The sequence below is a fragment of the Solenopsis invicta genome, chromosome 14 (assembly GCF_016802725.1).
Source record: "Solenopsis invicta isolate M01_SB chromosome 14, UNIL_Sinv_3.0, whole genome shotgun sequence".
In the NCBI taxonomy this organism is placed as follows: domain Eukaryota; kingdom Metazoa; phylum Arthropoda; class Insecta; order Hymenoptera; family Formicidae; genus Solenopsis; species Solenopsis invicta.
This window is the reverse complement of record NC_052677.1, coordinates 3,209,226-3,226,798: the sequence shown is the minus strand read 5'-3', so window position 1 is coordinate 3,226,798 and position 17,573 is coordinate 3,209,226. Positions and strand designations below refer to the sequence as shown.

General features: G+C 47.5%; 1 protein-coding gene across 1 annotated transcript; it reads right to left on the bottom strand.

Moving 5' to 3' along the window:
• Window positions 1-12,717: 12,717 nt before the first annotated feature.
• On the bottom strand, window positions 12,718-13,946 carry LOC105198964. Its single transcript, XM_011165837.3, has 2 exons — window positions 13,767-13,946; window positions 12,718-13,254 (listed from the first exon to the last, which is right to left on the bottom strand). Exons 1-2 carry the CDS (start codon window positions 13,944-13,946, stop codon window positions 12,718-12,720), a joined length of 717 nt encoding a protein of 238 aa, XP_011164139.3.
• Between the last annotated feature and the right edge of the window lie 3,627 nt (window positions 13,947-17,573).

Sequence of the window (17,573 nt, the reverse complement as noted above, 5' to 3'; positions counted from 1 at the left end):
GAGATGCATTCCTAAATGGGCACATAGCGACAAACATACATACAACGTTAGGTCAGACTCTTCATCGTTCTCAATAGAAATCGCGGCAACCGCGTTAGAAGATATTCGCGACGCAGTAAATAAAGTATTAAACAAAACGGCAAGCGAGACGAACGACACAGACTTCGTCATAAAAAATAAAGAATTTCCGATAGACTTGCACGATTTTAGTCTATTAAACATGGACGGATAAGCCGGTACCTCGACGCAACAGACCAATGCCGCAACAGCACACTCTCCCGTCGGAACGTCGAGAAATCTAACTGCCGATGCAGCAGGAAGTGGAACGCAAAATCCACAAAATACACTCAGCAATATACTAAGCCCAAAGTAACTCAAAGAACAAATTACAATTTGCCCTTAAGGGGTCGGACTACTTTAAAATTTTCAAAAAATCGAAAAAAATTTTTTTGCTTTAAAAAATAGTTTGAAGTCTGTAGAATAAGGAACAAAAAGTCCCAAGTATAAATTCGAGTTGATTTCCGACTTATAAAGACCGAGCCGGCCTACAACGTGTTTGTACCTGCGCGCCGCGTGCCATGCTGGCTGCGGCCGCTCAGAATTGGGTATGCGCGTCCTAACAAGGTTTAGCAGGTCAGAATGTTGCTATGTGTATCTCCTCTTTTTTTTAACAGATTTTAAACTATACAAAGCTGTCAAAACCATTAGTTATTCATCTGATGTTCACGTAGTAGCACGCGTTACAAAACTTTCGAAATATTAATTTCAAATGACCTGGAAATGGAAAGCCGAAAAAGAATTAATAGAAAAGGTTCGAGAACAATATTAGGACGTGCAAGTGTATCGAAAAAAAAATCAACACCGCCCAATCATTATGAATGTGAACGCAAAACTGCTTTTACAAGCGCATCCGCGAAAAAACTAAAACATTCTCATGCGGAAGTACTGGTAAATACGACACACGGTTATCGTATTATCAATTTTGTAGCGATGTTTTCCAGTCTCAATGAAATAGTGAAGTGCAAAACATGTGATGGAAATATAAATTTCTCTGAGACAAGTATTTGCGGATTTGGATTTAAGTTGGTAATAGATTGTGACAATTGTGAACCACGATATATTAATTCTTCTCCACTCATACAGCACGCGTATAAAATTAACAGACAAATCATATTTACGATGAGACTTCTTGGTATTGGTTACAAGAGCATAAGAAAGTTTTGCGGTATTATGGATCTTTCAAAAATGTTCAATAAAAAGCTTTACCAGGATATTAATACAAACATTTATTGTGCGTCAAAAACTGTTGCCTTTATATTATTTTCTGAAGCTGCTACTGAAGAAAAAAACTTAATGGCAAAAGCAGAAAATACATCAGAACTAGCAGGACTAATGGTTTCCGGAGATGGCACGTGGCGAAAGCGCGGTTTTACATCATTGCAAGGAGTCGTATCGTTGATTGGATTGCATTCTAGCAAGATACTAGATCTAATTGTGAAATCATCGTATTGCAAGCAATGCGAATACTGGAAAAATAAATATAACTCGGCTGAATTCAAATTATGGATGGAATCGCATAAAGAACTTGTTCAGCAAATCACGAAGGAAGTTCGGGTAAAATGGAGGTAGATGGAATAATAGAAATGTTTAAGAAGTCTGAACATTTGCATGGAGTAAAATATTTATCGTACATCGGTGATGGTGATTGTAAAACTTACAAAGGCATCATTGAATCGCAACCATACGGGGAAAACGTTACGATAATTAAAAAAGAATGTGTCGGTCACGTTCAAAAACGAATAGGTTCTCGACTCCGTAATATAAAAAAGAACGAAAAAGGACTAGGACGAGGAAAATTGACGGGAAAATTAATCGATGAATTAAGCGTTTATTATGGGCTTGCTATTAGAAGAAATAAAAATTCAGTAGAACATATGAAAACTGTAATATGGGCAACGTTAAAGCACAAATCGTCAACTGAAGCGAAACCGTAACATAAGAACTGTCCGCCTGGGCCAAGGTCTTGGTGTTTCTGGCAGGTGTTTCTGGCAGCAAAGGCGACAAATAAAGAATACAGTCACAAACCTGCTCTTCATCCTGATGTTATAAAGGCAATCACTCCTATCTACCAGGAACTTACCAAAGATGATTTGTTAAACCGCTGTTTGGGTGGTTATACTCAAAATGCGAACGAGAGCTTGAACGCATTAATTTGGACCTTGGCTCTGTTACGTCCAGAATTCTCGAAATAGGTCTTTTGGCAGGGTCGATTGGCAGGTAGAGACTTAGGGAAATAATTTGAGCGAGATAGGAAGAACGGAACAGGCCTAATCTCGCACACACATGTTTCCGGGCGAGTGCGACGAGTTGAATGTGTCAGGTGAGTCAGAATGTAGGTCAGGTGTCGAGAATGACGACCTATGACTCTCATTCAAACTCTTGCATTCGTGTAGTCCTTATTTTGCGTAAACGAATTGAATCGCTTTTACGCGGGATCGGACCAAGTGCAATTTTATCGCAGCGGGAATTAGAGGTGATTGAAATAAACGAAAATGATTAAAAATAAAGATTACAATTTATTTTAACATAATAAAAGAAATAAGCGATTACAATGATAGGTGATGACTAAAATAATAATTATTAATTTGCAAATAACATTTTTGTTAGTAGAGAATATGTATGATAAAAAGAAGAAAAATCTTATGATCTTAATAGAAAATGCAATTATAACTTAAATTCTAATTGGTTACATTTGTGCTTAACGAGATATAACAGGTAGGCTTTGGAGCGAGTCGAAGATTTCTTCCAATTCATTGGCTTCTCTTCGATTCGCTTCGATATTTTCGTTTATTATATTCTTTATTTATTCGGGAGTAAATAATGAGTAGGAATGCGGATTTTCTTGAGGAAACTCTAACGCGGGGGAGTATGGATCTTCCGGGGGTCTTCGAACAGGTGAATCGGGATTACGATGAAAAAAATCGGGGGAAGGTGTAGGAGAAAAATCTGTAGGAGAAAGGTTGAATCCCGAGGAGATGCTAAGGGATCGAAGGTAGAAGAAGATGACCCTGGTGATTGTTTAAAATCTGTTTCTACATGAGATCCAGGGGAGTAAGAGGGGGAGGGATAACGACAGGGGGAAAGAGAAAATGATTCGGGGAACGGATTTGAGACTGGTGAAGATGAATCGGTCGGTTCGTCGGAAGTTCTTAAATTAATTAGAGCGTTAGGCAAAACAGAATTTTTTCCTCGCTGATTGTGTAATTTTCCGTAGAGCGATAACGATGCGCCAAGCTTCCGGAGTTTCTTATTTCGACGATTCCGACAGTTCTTAATGCCTCTTCGAGAGTTATGTTCAGGGACTCGCTTACGCACTAGAATGAATTTGAGAATTAAGGCTACGTTCTCTCTTTCTAATAAAGGAAAATAAAATCTATATTTTAACTTCTTGAAAAAAAAGGAAAGAAAAAAGAAAAAGTTTGAATTAATAAAAGAAACGGAATTCTTCGTTTTCGATGGAAGGAAAGAAAGCTGCGAATTCAATCGAACGAGAGTTCGATTGTATCCAGCAGGGAATAAAAGGTAGTTGCGGATTCAATCAAAGAGCGCGATTGTATCCTGCAGAAAATGAAAGGAGAGATGCGGACCCAATCAAAAGAGAGAGTTCGATTGTATCCTGCGGAAAGTGAAGAGAGTCGCGGACCCAATCGAAAGAGCTCGATTGTATCCTGCGGGAAATAAAGAGAGTCGCGGACCCAATCAAAAGAGAGAGAGAGTTCGATTGTATCCTGCGGGAAATAAAGAGAGTTGCGGACCCAATCGAAAGAGCTCGATTGTATCCTGCGGAAAATGAAAAGAGAGTAATAGAGGGAGGAAAGGAAGGGTGGTGAAATAATATTGGGTATATGAGTGTTTTGAAAAATATAATAAATATCTTACTAGAGAGAGGAGGTAGTCTCATGAAGAGTAAAAAAAAATAATGGACGGCTAACTTACTGTTGGGTGAAATTTGTGAAGGTGCGAACGATTTGGTGCTTGGCGGAGCGGATTCAGCTTACAACGGCGGACGACTGGTCGACGGTTGGCACTCAGAGTGTTCGGAAGTTGCAAAGAACTTGTTGACTAATTCTCACAATGCCGCGTCAAATTTAAGTACTATAAATCCGAATCCGAACGTCACAAACTCGGACATATAATGTCACGGAATATGCGACGGATCGAACTGGAGTGAATCGCGAACAATGAATGACGAAAAAATGAGCGATTGAGCAGAATGAAAAAAGGTGCGATAAGTGCTCGCGAACTCTGGAGCTCCTTCCTTTTATACCTGATTCTGCCTATGATTCCTATGGGATTTTAATCCACAGGTGTACTGTCTCTTATTATTGCCCGCGCGCTACCTATTAATTGCGCGACAAGTGTTTCGTGTCGATGGGGTCAATCATCTGCGTTTCAACGCTTGCTTACGCCAAAATCAGCACGTGTCAAGGGTGGACTAGCCGTATTGACTCGACCGGACAATTTTAGCGTATCTGCGCGGTTAAGATAGACCATCTTTTCGCAATTTTCGGTTGCTTGGCTGCATCGATTTCGAAAGAAAAGAATTGTTACTCCGCAGGACGTAACAGCTCCAAAAATAACATTTAATGGTTCTAAATGCGTAGAAAGTGCTGTCAATATTGCCAGCAGTGTATTTAATCATGGATATTCAAGTATTATTTTAATGATGAATACAATGAATATACTCATCGGGCCGAGCACAGCAAATATTTGCGAAGCATTAGACGAAGAGCGCATTTCGACCGCTGAAAGACACTCGTTCGAGACAACCAAAGAAGGACGCATTTCGAGGCGGCAAAGCAAATCAACAAGCAATGATGAGGAGGAACATTATTATGAAGCTGGCTTGGCAGATTAACGATAAAAACAAAAAAATTTGCACTATATAATATAAAAACTATGTTGTAAAACTTTAATCGCGTTTTTCTCAAAACCTCGTTTTTTAAAACGGTGTCCATAATTTCTCGGCATGTACTCATCAGATTGACTTGACCTTTGGTTTTTGATTATTTTTATAGTTTTCTCTAAGCATTGTCGTAGAGGTTTTACGATATCATTGTTATTTTGCAAAATACTAAGAAATTAATTCACAATTTTTGTGCCAAAAATGAAACTAAAAGCTCAAAATTTTTTTTTCAGTCAAATTGCAACAAATTTAAAATATATAGTATATATATATATATACACTACTAAAAAAAAATAGGGAACACTTTCCAGACACCAAAAATTAGGCTATATTCAAATGACTGTAACTCGGTGAAAAATCATCGTAGATAAGAAATAAGAAAAGCATTTTGAAGCTTGAAGATCGAGCTTTAATGCTCTACCAGCAGATTTTTAAAATTTTTTTAACTTCCTTATCTTATGCAGTAAAAAAGCACAACTTGTTTTGTTAGTTAAAATTTTGTATTTTTGACACTTTGCAGATTGACCAAAAAATTTTTTTCAAATAATTCAAGTAAAACTTCACAAACTACAACATTTTACCTACAAAATGCTTTTTTTTAAATTTCTCTGCGATTTTTTTTGACCGAGTTACGCAACTTTGAAGCTAAACCTGCATTTTTTACAAATGATATCCGTACTCCGTGAAGAATTATCGTAGACAAAAAATCAAAAAACCAAAGCTCGAAGGCTCAGCTTTAACATGCTATTAATGGTTTTCAAAAATTTTTTTAATTTGTTAGTACTATGCCTCAAAAAAGATACACTGTTTTTTCCTTAAAATTACGTATTTTTAACAGCCTGTAGCTCAATAAAAAATTTTTTCTCGACAAATTCAATGCAAGTGCCATAAAGTATGACATTTTCTCTACAAAATGCTTTTTTTTAAATTTTTTCTACGATTTTTTTTGACCGAGTTACAAGACTTCGAAGAAATACATTTTTTACAGTACATTTTTCCGAAAAATGACATCTACCGCCGCATTACCCAATGTGCACCACGTGAAGGTTGCCGGTCGGCTTTTTGCACATCGTGTGTGTGTGTGTGTGTGTGTGTGTGTGAGTGAGTAAGTGAGTGAGTGAGTGAGTGAGTGAGTGAGTGAATGAGTGAGTGTGTGTGTGTGTGTGTGTGTGTGTGTGTGTGTGTCACAGCAGAGATAAGGACCCCACAGTTCGTCACTTCTGCACTATTTAACGACTCCAAACCCTCTTTACTGTGTATGTGCCTGCGTGCGTGCGTGTGTGTGTGTGTGTCACAGCAGAGATAAGGACTCCGCAGTTCATCACTTTTGCAGTATTTAATGACTCCAAACCCTCTCTGCTGTGTGTGTATGCGCGCGCGTGCATGAGTGTTCAATGGTGTGTATTTCGTGTGTGTTCGTTATATCAACGATATTCTACGACCACACATTTTGCTATTAAATCAAACCTGTCGATACTTTATTTTTATGCAAGACAACGCTCGATCTCATAATCGAATATAACGCGATGATTTTTTCAACGACACGCAATTAGACTGTTAAATCATCCCACTAATACCCCGGACTTAAATCCAATCGAACACATTTGGGATGAAATGGAACGACGATTAAGGCGTCGCGAGGAACAGCCGCGAAATTTAGAAGAATTGGGAGAAATTTTAACGGAAATTTGGCAACACATTCCGCAAGATTGTATTGCAAGATGTATAAATATGCGAGAACGCTTGCAAGCAGTAATTGATCAGAGAGGAGGAAATACACACTATTGAACACTCCTGCGCGCGAGCGCATACACACACAGCAGAGAGGGTTTTGAGTCATTAAATACTGCAGAAGTGATAAACTGCGGGGTTCTTATCTCTGCTGTAATACACACACACACACACACACACACACACACACACACACACACACACACACACATACACAGTAGAGAGGGTTTGGAGTCATTAAATACTGCAGAAGTGACAAACTGTGGGGTCCTTATCTCTGCTGTGACACACACATACACACACACACACACACACACACACAGTAAAGAGGGTTTGGAGTCGTTAAATACTTCAGAAGTGACGAACTGTGGGCTCCTTATCTCTGCTGTGACACACACACACACGCGCGCACGCACGCACACACGCACGCGCGCGCACACACACACACACACACACACACACACACACACACACACACACACATACGATGTGCAAAAATCCGACCGGCAACCTCCATGTGGTGCACATTGGGTAATGCTAATGTTGGTAATGACGGTAGACGTCATTTTTCGGAAAAATGTACTGTAAAAAATGTATGTCTTCGAAGTCTTATAACTTGGTCAAAAAAAATCATAGAAAAAATTTAAAAAAAAGCATTTTGTAGAGAAAATATCATACTTTATGGCACTTGCATTGGATTTGTCGAAAAAAAATTTTTTATTGAGCTACAAGCTGTTAAAGATACGTAATTTTAAGGAAAAAACAGTGTATCTTTTTGGGGCATAGTACTAAGAAATTAAGAAAATTTTTGAAAACCATTAATAGTATGTTAAAGCTGAACCTTCGAGCTTTAAAACGGTTTTTTGATTTTTTGTCTACGCTGATTTTTCACGGAGTACGGATATCATTTGTAAAAAATGCAGGTTTAGCTTCAAAGTTGCGTAACTCAGTCAAAAAAAATTGTAGAGAAATTTTAAAAAAAGCATTTTGTAGGTAAAATGTTGTAGTTTATGAAGTTTTACTTGAATTATTCGAAAAAAATTTGTTGGTCAATCTGCAAAGTGTCAAAGATACGAAATTTTAACGAACAAAACAAGGTGTGCTATTTTACTGCATAAGACAAGGAAGTTAAAAGAATTTTGAAAATCTGCTGGTAGAGCGTTAAAGCTCGAGCTTCAAGCTTCAAAATGCTTTTTTTATTTTTTATCTACGATGATTTTTCACCGAGTTACAGTCATGTGAAAATAGCCTAATTTTTGGTGTCTGGAAAGTGTTCCCTATTTTTTTTTGAGTAGTGTATATATATTGTGATCGCACTCACGAGCGTGGTGCAACTATGTTAATTGCTCGCGACGCTAGTTAAATAGCAACGGTGTTCGCAAAGTCGCTCACATCAAATGCGCGAAATTAGGCGGTACGATTGGGCGCCAGGCACGAACGAGCGTGCCTCTCTTATCTTACGACGTTACCGATCTCCAAATTTCGGTATGGTGGAACGCGAAAATACTCAACCTCGTCACGGGCAATAACGGGATCTCTTAACCGATAGCTCAGCCACGGAATTGGCAGAGGGGGTGGTTCGCTGCGGGCGGGACGTTGATAGAGAGCGAGGGAGCTTAAATAGAACACACCAATGTGACAGAAAAATTAACAATGTATTTCGGCCAATATGTGACATCGACTCACTGAGTCCCGCAACATTGTCTCGCGATCCAGGCGCAATCGGGAAATCTCACGCGGTCGTCGGTACGAGCTCACCGAACGGAGAGAGTCAAAAATTCCATTCTAATTAGCGACGGACAAAACACGCCGTGCCCACTTACAACTCTATTCACGCACTCTCATTTCACGCGAAATTATATGGCGACTTGGTACGAAACACACGATCGGAAGTACACGATCGCCAAACAGAAGCACATACAAACGCTACTACAGACGACACACAAGAATATGACACAATTAACGCGACTTGGCTATGGAGTCGTCGACGCTCTCAATAAACGGAACCGAAGAAGATTAAGACGCGACTTGATCGGATGAGGCGTACGGCGGCTGAACACGCGGACAGCACGCGATCGCAGGCGTGTTCCCCTTCCGGCGGAAGATTTTACGGCAAACGTTAACTCTCAATGCAACTATCGCACGCGCGACTCATCTGACCGGCGAAATCGGTGGCTTTACACAAGTCTCGTTCGTCTCACCACGACGCTGGTTTGGCTCGAAAAAGTGGTCGTTAGCGGCTCCCGTCGTCCCAGCTCGTGGCAGTTTCTCGGGCGATCCACAGCGAAGTGATCGATAGCGCGAGGAAATTCGGCAGGCGGCACGCAGGATCTCTCGCTCCATGCACGGGGGTTCGTCGCGCCGCGCTATTGGTTCCGCCTTATAATGCGGTCCTCGCGACCCTCTAATCCGGCTGTCGCGCCGCGGCGCGCAATTCGAGGTAGGTCGGTGTCTTCGGGCAGCTCGCGACTCTTCCCGTGGTTTTCCCGGGGCCGGCTATCTCTACGGACTCTTCGACGTCCGGTGCCCCCGCGCTCGGGACCACGTCAGGAACTTTTCCTCGCAGCTCCTCGTTCGGGGTCTCCTACGCGATGATCTGCGTGGAGTGTCGACATCCCCTACGCCGGACCTTCCCTCTCTGCGTCCTGCAATTTCAGCGGCCTTACTGTTGCGTACAGGCGCGACGGTAAGAGATAACGTAATTAAATGAAGAAAGATCACCTGTCGTGCGCGCTACTGCGATCCTGCGCACGGTCCGGAAGATCTCAAATGGCGGTAGGTCCTCCTTCTTGCAGTCTGCTCGCCGGGTGAAATTTCGTCGATACAAAAAAATGAATATCCGCTAGCCACCGATCCGCAAAACGTCGCTAAAATTAACGGACGAACATAAGCGCACAGAACCAAAACGCGGAATTATTAGCGCACCCGCCGACACGTCCGTCTCCGAGCTGAGAGGACGTAGAGCCGCAGCGTGCGCTCCTCGTTCAGATCTCACGATTCCTGTGACGGATAGCCAAACGGGATGTCACGTCACAATATATATACAGGGTGTAACAAAACAAAGAGACCTGGAGTTTACCATGAGTTAGAGGACACAAATCCAAGACAAAAAGTCCTGAGTCATTTTTTGATCTGAGCCTTCTGTTCCATGCTATATGATGTTAAAGTTAGCGAATGAGCACCCGTCTATAAAAAGAAAGCAGTAACGGACAATAGACGGGCGGAGCGGAGGTGACAAACTACGTGGCGGGAGAACAACGATGAGCAGCGAAACGACTATAATCAAAAACACACACACACTCTCTCTCTCTCCCCCCCCTCTCTCCACCTTGTTTAAAAAAACCTTAAAGATTCTCCTTGTTTGTAGAAAATATTATTTCTTTAAAGTATTATTTATTTTTTTTAAGTAATATTTATTTGTGTGAAGTAAATAATTTTCTTGAATGGCCCTAATAACATATTTACTTAAACTACAAAAATTTTTTTCACAGTGTACATACATAGAATAACTTGCTTTTACACAATGATTTCTCGTTAATTAGATTAATTAAAATTAGTATTAAAAACATATCGTTTGTTTGAGACAAACTTTATATTCAAGGGTAATTATCCATTAAACTACTTTTAATATCAACTTCAATAAATCTTATTTAAAGGTATAATTCGCCGTTGTCTCGATAAAACTTTCTCTCGGTGGTTCAGAAGAGATTCGATAACTCCGTGGCCTGCTCGATTTCTGGATTACAATCCGTGTGATTTTTTTCTTCGAGAAGCAATAAAAGAAAAAATATTTATGCACACCAACATCGAGACGGCTGACGAGATGACGGAATTAGTATTCCGCACTATTGAGGGAATTAGTAATGTTCAAGTTCGAAGAGCTACGCGAAATGTACAGAAAAGAGCAAGAACGTGTATCGAAGTAGGAGGAGCACACTTCGAACATTTATTATAATTATAAGAAAATAAATATTTAATTCACGTTGAATTGATAAATTACAATAACACCAAAACGTTTATTTTAGTTATGCACCTTAGGATCTTTTAGGTTTTTTTTAAACAAGGTAGAGAGGGGGAGAGAGAGAGAGAGAGAGAGAGAGAGAGAGTGTGTGTGTGTGTGTGTGTGTGTGTGTGTGTGTGTGTGTGTGTGTGTGTGTGTGTGTGTGTTTTTGATTACAGCCGTTTCGCTGCTTATCGTTGTTCTCCCGCCGCGTAGTTTGTCACCTCTGCTCCGCCCGTCTATTGTCCGTCACTGCTTTCTTTCTATAGACAGGCGCTTATTCGCTAACTTTAACATCATATAGCATGGAACAGAAGGCTCAGATCAAAAAATGACTCAGGACTTTTCAACTTGGATTCGTGTCCTCTAACTCATAGTATACTCCAGGTCCCTTTGTTTTGTTACACCCTGTATATATATATATATATATATTTTTTTTTTTAGATTATCTAATATAGCAGCATTATGAACACCGATAACCGATGCAAAAAAAATTACTTTGTGACGTTACGCCCTTCCGCCGCACCGCCACTCCGGTCCAAACGCCGAACACAACATATAAGACCGAGTACGTGCACGCGCTCGGCTAAGCTTGCCGCGATCACGCGCTATCATGCGTGCCGCACGCGCTGATTGGTACGTCCGACCGCGCGGACCGCTATATAAGCCGGCAGCGGGCAGCCAAAATCAGATCGCTCCGAGCCACCGATCTCGCACCTACTCCGCTCCTGCGCCAGGTATCCTCGGCGCTCCCTAGCTTGGGTATTCTCAAGCACCTCCATGAGGATCTGGCCAGTGGCACAAGAGGAAATAGTCAGCCTGATAGATGATACCGCCGCCACCACTCTCGGACAGGTCACCATTCCGATACAAGTTCCGGGGCAGCGGCTACGCCATCGTTTCCACATCCTGCCGACCCTAGAGAGCCCGATGCTAATCGGCACCGACCTATGGGCCCGACTGGGGATAACTATCCCCCCCCCCTTCCGCTAACACGTTCGGACTCCCACACGACCCGCGTACACGATTGCTACCGGCATTGTCCACCGCACCCCGCAGGAGGAACGGGAACTTCGAGCCTTCCTCGACTCAAAGCTTCCAAAGTTTGACACCGTGCGGGGACCGACTGACCGAACCACCCACATGATCCGCATAAAGACCGATGTACCGATAAAGTAACGATACTGACCACGTAACCCAGCGATGCAGCAAATTATTGATGACGAAGTGCGCGCCATGGAAACAGCCGGAGTTATCGAACCGTCCACCAGCGCGTGGAGTTCTACTGTCGTTATAGTACGGAAAAGGGACGGCAAGCCGCGTTTTTGTATAGATTTCCGCAAAGTAAACGAGGTTACGAAGCGCGACGGGTATCCCCTGCCTCACATCACCGCCACAGTGAACAAATTACAAGGTGCCCAGTTTCTATTAACCCTCGATCTCCAACAGGGGTATTGGCAAGTGCCACTATCGGGAGGGTTCCGATAGCGCACATCCCGATAGCCCACCAATCAATCATCTTGACTTATCTTTTTTTTTATAATTGGGAAACACCTTTATGGGTCCCCGATCCTGTGGGGACAGGAACGCGGGGCATGTCGTCCTAACTCGTCGACCTAACTAGTAGCCGACATACTCACTAAAACCCAACTTTTTCCGGCGTCTGGGCTCGGGACGGATCACGGGATCGAACTAAGCATGCACCGCGATCCGTCTTAGCCCAAACGGGTCCCCGCCCGAAAGCAGGAACCTCCCTCCGGAGTTAGCAACCAGAGCTCGACTGAAGTCGAGCCCCAGCCGCCCGATCCGGGATGCCGGGTATGCGTCGGACCTCCTTGGAAAAGGGCCCTAGGTATGCACACCTGCATCCTAAGCCGCGAGACGGGTCAGCCGGGCAACTACCCCGCCGCTGATTCCGCCCGAGACGTACCTCCTCAACAGTGGAGAGGGTAGGGCTCTTTGTCCGGTCTAGCCGGCGCTGTGAGAGTTCCCCCTCCCCACTGTTCCCTCTCGACTCAGCTCAAACCCTCAGGTGAGGGGAGCAATGAGCCGCGCCGGCGGGCTCTCCTGGCGACGACAGTGTATCGTCGCCGGGACACCGGCGAACTCTAGAGGGCAGGGCGGCGGAGCCTACCCTCTTCCTACCCTGTCCTACCCACTGAAGGGTGGGTAAAGAGGGAGGAGGGCCTGCTATTGTTGCTGCAGGTATACTCTCCCCCGTCTCCCCCTCCCTCCGTCTTCTCTCCGGCGGAGCCAAGGGGTTGTTTTCCCTCTGTCTTTCCGCTTCCTCCTTCTGTCTCATAACAGTGAGGCAGAAGAAGTTCACCGCGTTCCAGCCCTCGGGCCCATCCAACATTTTTCTTACTATAACAGGGAGGGAGAGGTCCACCCTTACCCTGTCGGTGAGGACACGGCGCTCTTCGGCCCACGCGGGGCACTCCGCTAAGGTGTGCTGCGCCGTGTCCCTCTCTTCCGGGCAGTGGTGGCATTTAGTGGAAGCCTCCCGCCCAACCTTCTCGTGCAGGTACTCTCCGAAGCAACCATGCTCGGAGAGCACCTGCGTTGTGTGGAAGGAAAGACTCCCACTCCCCCTCCCAACCCATTCCTCAGGACGGGCCCGAAGGGGCCTTGGTCACCCTGAGTCCGGCCCTGACATGGGGAAGTCTTTCCCGCCAGTGCCGGATATCTTCCAAACGGGCCGTTTCTCGTTTTACGGCCACCAAATTTTGTGTGACCGGCTCGCCCCTCCGGGTGAGCTCCTCCTTCCACGTGCGCCCACGTTAGGGTGCACCCGGCGTGACGAATCGGCCTATGGCCGACTAGGTCCGGGGGACTCCGGAAGTATGCTGCACGCGTTCCCGGAGCCCCCCAGTCATGGACCAGGGCAGGACACCCGGAGAGGTTTTAGTGGGTATGTCCCCGCCGACACGTCGTCGGCGGGGAAGAGCCCCACATAACCACCAGGCCTCCCCCGGGACCTGGGGTATGCGGTAACGCATTTCCTCTCCGTAAACAAAAAAAAGCTCCTCCTTCCATTCGTAGATTTCAGTTAGAGACCGAGCTACATACACCCAGGGGGTCGAGCCAGCCAACACACACGCCGCCTCTCAGGGGATGGTGCCGTACGCCCGCGCGACCCTGATGGCCATTCTCCGCTGACCCCAGGAGCCTGCAGTTTTCTGCAGAGGCCATCAGGGCGTCGCACCACACGGGCGCACCGTATAGCGCGATAGAGCGCACCACCCTCATGTAGAAGCGGCAAACCTTCTCGCACGGACCCCTCAGGTTGGGTAAAATGCGGCTAAAATTAGAGACCGCACCGCCTAACCTGGTGGCCAGCTTCTTAAAGTGGGGTTGGAAACCCCATTTCGAGTCGAGGATCAGTCTCAGGATATTTCATCTGGAACTTCACCTTGACTCGGGTTCCCTCCACCATCAGCGATCGATATCGCGGCCCTTTTTCGCAACGCCGCCCGAACCAGATGGCCTCGGTTTTTTCAAGGGTCACCTTTAGACCCAGGAGGCGTATGCGTCTCAGCACAAGGCTGAGGCCTTCTCTGGCCGTGCGTCTCGCCTCGCCCCAGGTGTCCCCGGAGATGACGACCAGGGTGTCGTCGGCGTAACACATCAACGACACCCCCGCAGGGAGGTGGTGATCGAGTGCACAATCATAACCAACATCCCACAGGATCGGTCTTAAAACCGACCCCTGTGGCACCTCCCTGCTGACCATACAACGCATGGTGTCGCCATCCCGGTCTCGGCACATGACCACCCGGTCGCTGAGGTAGGTCCCAACCAGCTCCTCCAGATAGGGAGGGACGTTGAATCTCCTAAGTCCCTCCCTAATCTTACTCCAGGGCAGGGTGTTAAAAGCATATGCTATGTCCAGACTCACAGCCAGCACCCTGCCCCGGGATACCGCCCTCTCGACCCGGGATCTCAACCGCCGAATAGCTCCGACGGTTGATCTCCCAGGCCGGAACCCGAACTGGTTGGGCGATAGGCTAGGGCCCCCCCACTCCAAGTGGTACGTGAGGCGAGACGCCACGACCCTCTCAAGTAGCTTGCCCACATCTGCCAATAGGCAGATGGGGCGGTAGGCCGAGGGATCACCCGCGGGATGACCCGCTTTGGGTATCAAGATCAACCTGGCCTCCTTCCAAGGAGTGGGAAACCGCCCAGACTGTAAACATCTGTCAAACAGTTGTCTCAGGCGGTCCCCCAGAGCTCGCAGGGCGATAGCACACACCTTCCCGGGAATACCATCCGGGCCCGGGGCGGTATTCTTCTTCTTTATTTTTTCTATCGCCCTCTCCTCCCTGGAGACCCTGAGGCCCTCATCCCAGGCTATCCTGACCTCGATAGCGACGGGGTCGTCCCGCGCGCGGTTCACCTCTTCTTCGTCCCCCGGGAAGAGTGCGGACGTGACGTCGCGCAGGAGACCCGGATCGAGAGTTTCTGTCGTGGGGGGCGCCACTGGCCAGAGTTTGTTCCTGACCAGCCGGTAGGGGCGCCCCCACGGATCACCATCCAATGTTTTGAGAAATTTCCCCCAGGCATTGGCCTTTACTTCCGCAATGGCCGCCTGGAGGGATTTCCTGGCCGCCCTGTATGTTTCGTACAGAGCGGCCGCCGTCTCTCGATCCGGGTTCCGTCTTCGACGGCGGTGTCTGGCGTAACAGCGACGCGCAGAGTTGCAGCTCTCGCGAAGAGCCGCAATCTCCGGCGTCCACCAGTGCACCGCCTTTTTCCCCTCCCGAGGGGACGACCGGCGGCGGGGCATGGACGCGTCACATATTTGCGACAGGGCCTCCCCAAACCAGGTTGCCTCGGCCTCCACGTCGCCCTGCCCCTCTGCCGGGGGCTCCTCCCACAACTTGGCGATGGCAGCCGCATGCGCCGATTCGCACTCAGCAGCCTTAGGGCCCATCTGGGAGGAGCCCTCGCATCTCTCGCGGGATGATCGGGTCAAAGCCTTCCTGATCCCGGGGAGGAGACCTCCATCACTACGTACCTGTGGTTGGAGAGGGTCTCCTCGTCCGAGACCATCCACCCGCTTATCTCCCGGAAGGCTTCCGCCAAACCGAGGGTCACATCCACTACTGAGCTCCCGCGCACTGACACACAGGTGGGCTCCAACCCCCGGTTAACGATGTGGAGATCTAACGCGACGAACCAATCCCCCTCTCTGCGATCACGTGAGTACCTGCGATAACGCTTTGCCTCTGCTCCGCTATTTTCTCGCTTCTTTTCTGCCGCCTTTTGCCCTGCGGGACTGCTTGTTGCAGTTTGCTCTGTCAAGGCCTCCTCCGCTTGACTCCTGCTCTCGTGGTGAGTGCATCCGGGCTGCTTCTGCTTTTCTTTTGCGGTTTGACGCGGTGCTTTCGGCGTCCTAACCTCTCCTTCCGAGCCGGCCTTCTGTCGCTCCTGTTGGCGTTCCGAGACTGCAGCGGTCGGGACCACTCGGCGAGGCAGCATTCCGAAACTACTACGGCTGGGACCTCTCTCCGACTCTGCGTTCCGACACGCATCCACGGCTGTCCTTCTCCTGATTGGCTATTCTCTGTCGACCGTCCAATCATGACGCACGCCTGCGGTATCTGTCGGAGATTCATCTCTGCTGCTGACGCGTTTCAATGCGAGCGCACCGGAAGGTACTTCTACCACGAAGAATGCGTGGCTACGCTCGCCGGGTCGACATGCGGCACCGCGCCGACGGTTCTCTCCTGTCCTGCCTGCAAAGGACAAAGTCTCCTACAGCCTTCCATCGGTTCAGCACTGCCAGCGGGTTGCTCGGCCCTTTCTGAGGACGTCACTGCCCGGGGCACCTCGGAGGCTGACCCTCTCGGTGCTATGGTTGCCTCGCTTCTCGCCAAGATGACCGTAATCGAGACCCAGCTGCGGGATCTGCCCACCATCAAATCTCAACTGCAGGATCTTTCCTCGATCGGTCCCCAGCTTGCGGCCCTCGAGTCTAGGATGTCTGCCACTTCAGAAGCTCTCACGTCTTCGCTTGCTGAGCTGCGGCAGCAGCAGGTGAATACCGACGCTCGCGTCGCCGCGCTTGAGGCGCGTCCAGTGACCATCGCCGCCAATGCCGATGTGCGTAGGCTCGAGTGCCGCCTCGACGCCCTTGAGCAGGTCAATAGGAGCTCCGAGCTCATCTTATTCGGGGTGATTGAAACCCCCTCCGAGAACCTCAAAACTACTCTCAGCAGAATCACACTTGCTCTCGGCGTCGAGGTCGGCCTCGATCACATAGTGAGTTGCTATCGCATCCCTGCCAAGGGGGACCGTCCTCGTCCCCTCGTGGTCAGACTTTCCTCGCGCGAGGTCCGCGACCGGATACTTGCGGGCAAACGCTCTCACGGGAAGCTCGACGGCTCATCGGTTCCCGGTCTTCCCCCCGGGACCATCGATATCAACGAGCGTCTTCCTTCCTCCACTCGCGGGATTTTCGCTGCCGCGAGGGGCGCGGTGGGCGCGAGTCGTCTGCACCGTGCCTGGGTGCGCAACGGACGCGTATTTGTCAAGAGACACCTCGACACCTCGCCTATCCAACTCCGGGGTAGTGATCACCTTTCCGCACTTATTGCCGGTGCACCTCTGCCCTCTTCATCTTCCTGCGGGTCATCGCGTGACCTTCGCGACTCGGCGCGCGGCCTCGCGGCTTCTCTTCCCCCGACGGGGACGGCTGGCGCTGCCGATGTCGCTGGTGCTTCTGCGACCCGTACGACAGCGGGTCGTGATGTGAATCGCGGGGCGATTCCTAGGGCCCCTTCTAAGCGCACTAAATGAGGCCCGGCCCCCCTTCACTCCGGACGATCGGGATCTCTGCGCGTATGCCATGTTAACTGCCAATCCCTCCTCCCC